Source organism: Podarcis gaigeae (assembly GCF_964106915.1).
Source record: "Podarcis gaigeae genome assembly, chromosome: 13".
Taxonomy (NCBI): domain Eukaryota; kingdom Metazoa; phylum Chordata; class Lepidosauria; order Squamata; family Lacertidae; genus Podarcis; species Podarcis gaigeae.
In genome coordinates this window covers 16,246,187-16,256,734 of record NC_139689.1, presented here as the reverse complement: position 1 = coordinate 16,256,734, position 10,548 = coordinate 16,246,187, and the positions used below count along the sequence as shown (strand labels likewise).

General features: G+C 48.6%; 1 protein-coding gene across 1 annotated transcript in view; it reads left to right on the top strand.

Annotated features, from left to right (window-relative positions):
* Positions 1-2,647: 2,647 nt before the first annotated feature.
* Positions 2,648-10,548, top strand: part of STX1B (syntaxin 1B) — a 59,846-nt gene continuing 51,945 nt past the window's right edge. Inside the window, exon 1 of the mRNA XM_083707545.1 lies at positions 2,648-2,996. Coding sequence (XP_083563671.1) covers positions 2,967-2,996 — 30 coding nt within the window. The 5' untranslated portion in view covers positions 2,648-2,966. The remainder of the gene's footprint in view (positions 2,997-10,548) is intronic.

Sequence of the window (10,548 nt, the reverse complement as noted above, 5' to 3'; positions counted from 1 at the left end):
AGCTGCCGTGTGTATGGTGACGTTACTGATTTTTTTAAAGGCGTTCCCACACTGAAACAGGAAACCTAGACAAATGCTTAGAAAACTCTCCCATCACTGGGCTTGTACTTAGGGCTATCTAGGTCACTGAAAGCACCCAAAGAATTCTGGGAACTGTAGTTTGTTAAGGGTCCTGAGAGTTGTTAGGAGACTGCCTATTCCCCTCAAATAGCTATTGTTTCCAGAGTGGTTTGGCAATCAGTTTACATTCCCCAGAAACTCTGGGAACTTTACTCTGAGCACCCTTAAGTACAGTTCCCAGGATTCTTCGCAGGAAGCCATGACACTATCAAAGTGGTTCAATAGTGCTTTAAAATGTACAGTGAGGCTGTGGACCTAGTTAACCACCAACACGCTTTAAACACACACTCATAACCAGGTTCATTAAAAAGGACAGGATTGTTCCCCAACCCCTTTAGCACATGGCTCATGTTCACAGTTGGGAGAATTTGATCTGTGTCAGTCACTATATGGTGCCCCATACACAAACCCACACCCCTTTTAGACATACGAATAACGAGCCTGAAACAATTACTGGGCAACATAATCTAGTGACCGCAGCGTGACTCAATCAACCCTTCAATCATTCTGCTATGTTTTTCAGACTTTCTAGCTTCAGCGAAGCATTTCTTCACCAACCTGTCCGCTGAGGAAGCTGTGTGAATTTGTGGGGGTCACTGCACACTGGAACAATCCTTTCATGGGTGGCTTTCACAAGATTCGTTGGCCACCGCCAGCTTCTTGTGGAAACTGAGCATGCACCCAGAAGAACGCATTAAGATGCTCCTCCTGGAACAAGCTCATTTGGGGGTGAACGCTGGTAGCTGGTAGGATCGGGCCATCTGTCCTTCTGGGAAGCTTGCCTGCCATTGATCTCCTGATGGAGGAATTCCCTAATAAGCTTTGGAGGGATGTCCAAGGCCCCACCAAAAGCAAAGCTTAAAAGCCTCTACTTGGTTGCATCCACAGCCTCAGTGGCTAAAGGGTGGGCTATGTCTTCCTACAGTACACTTGTGAGTGAAGTTCAAATCAGCATGAGCGGTTGTGAGTATGGAGGAGGATGCCACATACAGATCACAGCCTTGTACTCTGTATTAATTAACCCAGAATAACTGGCCTCCCCTCCCCATGTAAAAACATAAAGAACATAAAAAGAGCCTTTCTAGAGCCATCCAGTGGCCCGTCTAGTCCAGCATCCTGTTCTCACGGCAGCTAACCAGATGCCCGTGGGAAGCCCACAAGCAAGACTCCTGCGGTTACCAGAAAATGATATTCAGCAGCATCACTGCCTCTGACCATGGAGGCAGAGCTGGAGCCATCATGGCTAGCAGCCACTGATAGTAGTTGTCCTCCGTGAATTGGACAGATCCTCTTTTAAAGCCATCCAAGTTGGTGGCAACACTGCCGTCAGAAATGGTTTGGCATCCCTCCCATAAGTCCATCTTGAAAGAACTGACCATTCCTTATCACACACTCTCTGTCCACCCTGGTTGTGAGCAGGGCTGGCATTGCATCCAAGACCGATTATTATTATTTGGGTGGGTGGTGCTGTGGTCTAAACCATGGAGCCTCTTGGGCTTGCTGATCAGAAGGTTGGCAGTTCGAATCCCTGTGACGGAGTGAGCTCCTGTTGCTCTGTCCCAGCTTCTGCCAACCTAGCAGTTTGAAAGCACACCAGTGCAAGTAGATAAATAGGTGTCGGGAAGGCAAACGGCGTTTCCGTGTGCTCTGGTTTCCGTTGTGCCAGAAGCGGCTTAGTCATGCTGGTCACATGACCCGAAAAGCTGTCTGTGGACAAACGCCTGCTCCCTCGGCCTGTAAAGCGAGATGAGCGCCGCAACCCCAGAGTCACCTTTGACTGGACTTAACTGTCCAGGGCTCCTTTACCTTTTTTTGGCATCCGAGACGCAAAATCCCACAAGCACCTTTCCCCCTCCCCATCTAGCGGTAAAAATAAAATAACGGCCATAACTTCCTATTCAGACAACTTGCTGCCTGAGACAGCCACCTCACACTGCCCAATAGTAGGACCGGCCCTGGTTACGAATGGCAGGATGTGATGTTAAAGGGGAGGAAACCACAAAGAGTCCAATAGCCCCTCGGAGACTAAGAAATGTGTTGTGGCATGCACTTTCATAGACTCCACTTCAGCAGCTGCAGAAGAACGCAGGTATCATCCCTCTGGAAGTTATTAAAGGGGAAGTCATCTCTCTGTGTGTTCATATTACTTACATCCCACTTCTGTATGTGGCTCCCATCCCAGTTTCCGTCTGGTTTTATGCCTGCTTATCTTCGGTAGTACTGCAGCAACCTCAGCTGCTCCCAGACCATCCCTTGTCGTCTCCCCAGTCCCCCCCCCCACCCGCTTGCCGCTCTGCCTCAGGAAATAAATCTGTGCTTAGCAATCTCAAGTGAATTCCCCAGGAGGCAGCAGCTATTGCAGAAGAATTAATGTAGAGTCCAGGCCGCGCGATCTTATGGGTGATGCGGTGCCTACCGCCTTAGAAAGCAGCCCTCGCCTAGGATGCCCCCTCTCTCTGGCAGACTACAACTCCCATGGCCCCTCGGGTGGGAGGGGGTGTAGCGAGCATGCTCAGCTTCCCTGCTCTGCTCCCCCTCCCCTCCCCGCATCTCTCTCTCCCTCTCTCTCTCCCTCTCCTGCATCTTCCCACCCTGCTCTGCTGCATCAGCACCAACCTCTCTCCATCCTTAGAGCATCTTCCTCCTCCCAGCTTGGCTGAGCAGGGAAGGCTCAGTTTATCCATTACTGCAATTACCAGTAACCTTCCTTCCCGCCCTCCTCCTCCTCCTCCACCACCCCAAAGAAGAGGGGTCTTCGCCAGCCACCGTGTCTGTCTGTTGAGCCACACGGAGGGTGGGGGAGAAGACCCACTGAGGACCCACAGCCTCGCCAGGAAGCAAGCGCAATGAAGGATCGCACCCAGGAGTTGAGAAGTGTAAGATGCAATTTTCTTTCTTCCCTCCCCCCCCCACAACCTTGATTTAATGCCTGGGGGCCTTGTCTCTGTCTCCCCGCCACCCAGCTCCCAATCCTGTAGAGAGGCAAGTGGGGAGATTAGCAATAGCCCTCCGATGGATTTCTTAAATTCCCTTCCTCCAACTCTCCAAATGGCACAAAAACAATTATTTTATTCAGCAGTCACTAATAGGCAAGGATTTAATGGTAGGAGGAACACTCTATATCTAAATTATGGTGTGTGTGTTTTTTTGAGCGCGCGCGGGGGAGAGAGAAAGTGGCGGTCAGATTATTGAGGGAGGGGGGGAGAGAAGCGATCCACTGCGGGATCTGTCGAGAAGGATGTCTCAGGTTTCCAAGATGGGGGAGGGTTGGACTTGGCATGGGGAGAAGAGGGGCTCGTCTCTCTGCAAGACAAGGGAAAAGGCTGTCTGGTTTCATTTCAGGAGGGTTGATATTTCTCCAGCGAAGAATTACACAGCTATGTATCTGAATGTGGGGGAGCGGGGAGAAGGTTTTATGAGGTTGTTCCATTCCCCCAGAAGTATGGGGAGGAATTGGGGAATGCGTTCTGTTAATGTACATGTCCGTGCGTATATTAAGGCGATTTTCTTTCAGAGTAAGGAGAGAGGGTGTTTAAATATCTCCTTTTAAGTCTCTTATCCTAGCCAGTGTATGTCTACAGAAATTTGTGTGTGGGAAGACACAGTCAATTTTTATAGGTCATCCGATTCCTCCCCTCCCCAAAGAGGAAGGGGGGTGGGTTGGAGAGAAAGGAATAGCCCTTAAGGCGTCAAATATTTCAGGAAGTGTGAGAATGGAGGGGGTGGCTGGGCGGGGGGGGGGGAGAAGAGGAGGAGGAACTTTCTCCCTCCTCCCCCTTCCACCAGCTTGTTGGGAGAAGGACTGTGATGGATGGTTTTTCTCCTTTCACCTCTTTGCATTTTGGGGGGTGGGGGGAGGGTGGGGGATGGCTGAAGGTTGAGCCAAATTGGATGTGACAGATTCTGTCTCAAGGGGAGAGGCACTGGGAGGCAAAGAAATGTTGTGGGGTGCGTGTTTTATAGCCCGGTGTGTTAATGTCAATTCTTTGATTAGCACAAAGCACTCACGCATCGATATGTTAAGAGAGGGGTCTAAGGGGAGATCACCGAAATAATTCCTAAGAACCCCCTCCTCCACTTTTATAAGACCGCCCCTTACACACGAACTGCTGTGCTCCAACCTGCCTTCCCCCCCGCCATCCGTTTTCTGGTTTGCTGAGATAGGATGTGACTCTCATTTCCATTTAAGCCTGGAGACACACAGCAAATCTTTGGCTCCTCTCCCTCCCTCCCTCCCTCCCTCCCTCCCTCCCTCCCTCCCTCCCCCCACGCCGCTCCTTTCCCTCCCTCCCGTCCCCCACCCCACAAGGGGATGGAGTCATTCATACAAAATGTTTTCAGTCTGTATGTAAAGCAACAAGAAGTAAGGAAGAGGCTTTCTGTGATCTCGCTATGCCAAGTGGGCTGATAGAATTGGAGTGATCTACTTTTCTCACGTCCATCTAATTTCTCGCAGCTCTTTTTAAAGTTGGGATTGTCCGCGATCTGGCAAAAATAAAACAAGATTCGTTTTGTTTTATTTGGACCAAAACAAGAATCACAACAAACTCGCCATCTCCTTCTCTCCTCCAAATGAGATTTACTACTTCTTTTTTTTAACAGTGCCTGCTGTTACATGGTCTGGTCTGTTCAATTTTAGCACCTGTGCTATTGTTGCTTTTCTGGCCAGTTTCAGGGTCTTTTGTGTGAAAACGAGGAGATGTGCGCTTTTTGGTATCTCTCTCTGTGTGACAGAATATCACGGTGTGCGCGTCCCTATGTGTATAGGTCATCTCTCTCTGGGTCTTTAACGCTCACCCTTCTCCGACAGAACAAACAGTATCTTTGTGTGTGTGCAAAGGTTGGAATTGCTGGAGTAGCACATCCTCTCTGGACCCCTTTCTCCCCAATGGCTTGTGTGCATTTGTGGAAAGCAGGAGAAGGGGCTCCTTGGCCAAATCATCTTTGCGGAAGGAATATGTGACACTATCACCCAGCGACAGAGAACAGAAATTCAGCCATCTCCTTTCATCCCAATTCCACAATTGAATTGCAACCCCGAAGAAATAATTCAGTGACCTTTTCAAGCGTTGGGAGGATTTCTCTCTCCCCCCCCCCCCAACCTCAGTTTCTGTTTTTCTTATCCGAGTGAAGCAGAGAGAAACCGGTTATAATCACCATTGCATATGCTTCCATCTGCAGTAGCAACAAAATCGAGCTATTCCCTTCTCTTTTAAACAATTGGGGGGGGGGAGCAGATGCAGTGACAATAAAGGAATCCGTCTCTCTCTCTCTCTCTGTGTGTGTGTGTGTGTGAGAGAGAGAGAGAGAGAGAGAGAGAGAGAGTTTTATACATATATATATTTATTCAGCAGCTCCTCCCCTCTGCCTCCCCTTTATTCTGCATGGATTACCGTGGGGGGGGGGGGGACACGCCGACGACGGACCAGACAGAAAAATTGTTGAAAAATTGTGCAGGCTCCCGATCTGGGAATAGCTTTAGTGGCTGCTTATACAGGATGCTGGTGATGTGCCCCATCAGATCTGCTCAAGGCAGATTTCTTTAAAAATGCAATCTCCATCTCCATCTCTCTCTTCCCCCCCCCTCCCTCCCGATGCCCCCTGCAAAAAAAAAACATTTCTTCGCCAGTGGGGGGAGAGAGACTGGGTTCCAGCATCGCTTCCTATCCTCCTGCCCAGGCAAGGGAGAAAATGGCATTTGCTTTATCGTTGGCGCATTGTCGTTTGGGGGGGGGGTTATGATGGAGGAGACGGTTTTGCTGCAGGAGCCAAAGGCTTGTATGTATGTGTCTGTGTCTCTCTGAGCGTGTGTCTCTCCCTCTTGCTGCTCTTTCTCTCTCCCCCCCCCTCACACCACCCCAGTGTTGATAGTGTTAGTTGCTGAATGCAGCAGAAGAGAAGATAGGCACACAATAAAGAGAGATGTGGGGGAGATTATAAAAGCAGGTGTGTTGGCAGGAAGGAGCAGGATGGTGGTGCTGGCATCGCCACCAAGTGTGGTGGCGGCGGCAGTCGATCTTGATGGGGGCGAGGAACCCGCAGCCCTGAGGCAGTGTGTGTGTTTGGGGGGGGGGTGTTGTTGCAAGCTTTGCAAAATCCTGCAGTCTAGAGCCGGGTTAATAAGCCCACACAGACATAGAGAAGGGCAAGATTGCTTTGCAATGATGCTATGCACCGGAGGCGCACAGGCGAGGGACTGTGGCCCCGTTGTCTCAAGCCTATTTGTTTATCTCCTCGCTATTTAAACCCATCCAGTCTCCAGCAGGGGAGAAACATCACAGTGAAACAAATCAAATGGGGAAGTCTAACCCGCTGCTGAACTAACCTCCCTCCCTCCTTTACACCGCACACAGCGGACCCCAGCCAATTAAAAGCCAAACTGAGATTTGCTTTTGGTTTGTTTGTTTGGGTTTGTTTTTTAAGGAGGAGGAGGAAAGGTCTTAAATACTCCTTAAAAGATGCTCAGGTTCAGACTCTGGAGTGTCTCTGAAGAAGGAGTTGTGTGAGACAGCCTCGTTGTGCTTAAAATGGGTTGGATTGTAATGAATGGGAGCTGATAGTGGCTGGGGCCAGAGAGGAAAGATGGACACCCCTCCCAATTCTGCATTTGATTCCCTAGAGGCCCATAAAACAGACTCCACAGACACAGCTCCCTCCGTCCGAACAGCTTATTAATTGCCCGCCGTGTTCAGGGAGCATATCCAGGGGGGCTGGCTGTGTGTGCATTAAACGGGCAGGACAGGGCTGGAGGAGCTGAAATATGAGGCTTGAGGAGGCTGAGAGAACTCAGGCGGCAGGTGGAGACACAGATAAGCTGAGATTCTGTTGAAGGACTTGAAGAGGAGGAGAGACAAGGGGGCTATTCTGGAGCATAGCAGAAGATTTGGGAGAAAGGCATGGAGGGAGGGGGCAAAAGAGGGCCTGACTGCGGGTGAAGATGTTCAGAACTGAGACAAATGTGAAGGGGAGCATAAGGAGTCAGCAGCGGAATACGGTTCTTTCTGCCTCTTTTACGTGAAATCAATTTATACCCCACTTTTCTTGACTGATTGTGAACTCAAAAGCAGCCTGCAATTAAAAACACAAAAGCAGCTGACTGTGCAAATTAATAAATAAATAGTAAACAAGCGGCAATAAAAGAGCGAAGTCCCGACTTGACAAAGAAGGGGGGGGGAGAAACCAATTACAGTAGCAATAATGATTATTAGTCTATAGCCACATGGTGGGGATAGGCTAGCCAGATGACATTCTTTTTTAAAGGCAGGTTTTTTTACCTGTTGTCTAAAAGGATGCAGCCTGGGATACTGCCTGGGGTGGGTGGGTGGGTGGTGTTCTATAAAATGTGGCATCACTACCAAAAAGGCACAGTCCCTGCTTGGTGCCTGTGAAACTTCCTCTGAAAGCAGCACCAGAGCAAGGCCTCGGATGCTGAACGGAACATATGTGTGCAGATAAAAGTGGTCCTTTAAGCAGCCCAGGTCCCAAGCTGTTTGGGGCTTGAAAAATCAAAGCCAGTACTTGTATTGTACCTACAATTGAGCCTGGAAACAAACAGGCAGGAGGATAATATTATATTAATATCACAGGCTGCAATTGGCCAGCTCTGTTCAATAAGCTGGCAGAGGCATTTTTTTTTTTTTTTTGCACCAGCTATAATTTCCAAATAATTTTTAAAGGCAGTCCCACATATAACGTATTATTACAGCGGTCTCGTTCCTTGGGCATGAATGGCTGTGGCAAGGTCCAACTTTGAACAGAATGGCCATGGCTAGCTTGCCAGGTGATGCTGGTGAAAAAAGTTCCCATTGCCATCTCCCCTATTGGAATCCTGACCTCCCGGTTCCTACAGCAGATTTCTAATCTCTAGGGTGGTCTGGCTGAGCTTTTAAAATGAGGACTAGTAGCTTGAATGAACCAGAGGTAAGATGTAAGCCACTGCAATGAGTTAGTACATAACTATTTGTTCCTGTATTAAAGGGACAGGGGAAACGGAAGTCCTCCCTATAATTGCTTGAGGTTTGTTTTGTGCATTTGGCTTAACAGCTGAATAGTGTGTACAGGGTAGGACATAAGCATATCTCTCTCTGTGTGTATTCATTTGTTCTTCAGCATCTAAAATGAGAGCTCACCCCTGTCATGAGTTTACTTGACAGCCTTATGCAAGTCACTCACCCTCCAGCCACCCTTATACTATATGGAGAATATGGGCCTTCATTGCAGGGTTGTTGTAACAATTGTTGAGCTCACAGCACAATGCGCTATAATTCCTTAATTCTTCTTGACTGGTACTTTTTAAAAAAAATAATCCAAGGAGAGGATTTGAACTCGGTCCCACCAGTCCAAGCCCAGAGGTGTTTCCCCCACCCCTCTACTACACTTCACAGTTTCTACATTATTGAGGTTTGGAAGTCTTGAACTGAGAAAGGCTCCTCAAGGCCAAATGCAGCAGAGTCTTTGCAGGATGTGAAATATACTGCTCAGTTTGCTATACTAAGTTGCATGTTGTAGCGTTAAGGTGGGGGGATATGATTGCTCTCGCTTCCCTCTGACTGTCTCTTTCATCCTCAACTCAAGGGCAGTAGAGACGCTTTCGTGAAACCCTCACATCCTCAAAGGCATCATTTGGAGTGAGCTCAAAAGTGCAATCCTAAAACATTGAGCCCAGAGGAATCTGCTTCTTAGTAAATATTCTTAGGATCACACTTCTTAATGGTACAACCGCCATATAAACTGAAAGCTGGTCGGCATAATGTTGGAAGATGCAGTGTGTTAAGAGGTGGACAACGGCATGTTCTCAGCACGTCACAAAAACTACGGTTTCCAGAGTTGCTTTGTGAGCACAAGCATTCCTGCTGATTTAAAAACCATGTAAATTTGCTGTAGAGATGTGCCTTAAGGAAGGACATGCACCAGATTAGCTGTTCCACTTTCCAGGTGGGAGGAAAGAAGGCTTGAGCGATGCTTGATTTTTCTTGCTATGGGGAGAAGATGAGGAGGACTTGGTGCTAAGAAGGTTGCTGGGCTGGGAATCTTGTTACAGGGAGTGAGGAGAGGAAGAGTTTACAACTGGGGTGGGGGACATTTTTGGCCCTGTGGGCCAGTTCTTTATCTTCCTCCTCCACCCAATTTTGACGCTACCCACCTGTCTGTCACCTGATGTCAAGTGACTGACAAGTGGGCCATCCCACCTGCCTGTCGGATTTGACTTGTGGGGGGAGATAGCGCCTAAGCAGAACTGAACTCCTCACACATCATTTGACACCCCCTGCTTTCTGTAAACTTTACAAGGAATAGCAACATCTCAATAACCCCTCTGCCTGACTGTTGCAGGACGTCTTAGGTTATTCCAGTAAGAGCTGTTATGTCCGAGAGAGGTGACTTAGGTTGGAAGGACCCACTTTGGGGAGAAAAGCTGCAACTTCTGTTTTGGAAACCCTTATCGCCAACCCCAGACTTGCAGAGAACTAGTTGTAGAAGAGGGAGAAAGCCTCTACTTCTTTGTTAACGAAGAGTTAACAAAGAAGTAGAGGCTTTGTCAGCACCCGGGGCAAGGCAAGTAATTTGACCCCCTAACCCGTGGATTTGCGCCCCCTAACCCGTGGATTTGCGCCCCCAACCCTAACCCCCAGATGTTGCACCCGGTGCGGCCGGCCCCCCCTGCACCCCCCACGCTACGCCACTGAACTCTTCCCATGTTCTAGGCCTGAGGCCAGGCAGGATCCAGGGCTAAACCCTCAGTGAGATCCATCTCCAGTTAAATCCATTCATCACAGCTCTGCAGTTTTGTACCCACAAGTTACTAGCCCCCAAAATGACAAAACCACCTGCTGGACCAGACCAAGAGTCCATCAAGTCCCACAGTGGCCAGCCACCAGGTATCTCTGGAAGCCCCCAAAGAGGACTTGAGGTCAATAGTCCACTTGTGTTTTTGCTCCTACTAGTTACATTCAGTTGAACGCCACCGCTGAACCTCGAGGTAGGTGTAGCTATCATGGCTAGTAGCCATTGATAGTCTTTATCCCCTATGAATTTGTCTCATCTCCTCTTAAAGCCATCTAAGCTGGTGACTTCCTAGTCACCTAAAGGTGTGTTTCCCTTAGCACAAGTGACCACCAGTATGGCGACAAAACTGATCATAGCTGTCAACTTTTCCCTTTTCTTGCAAGGAATCCTATTTGGAATAAGGGAATATCCCTTTTTTTAAAAAAGGGAAAAGTTGACAGCTATGAACCTGATCCAACACACTGGGCCTTTACTGTGTATCCACAGAGAAAAGGTAGGCTTACAGCTGTTTGTTCTCTCTCATTGGTCGTTACACGGAGGGCCATGACCTCGGGTTGGGACATCACCATCATCCTATTCTCTCTTTCTCTCTAATAAAGATTTTGAAGAAGAAAAAGATGAAAGGATAAAGTTGTGGGAAGCAGC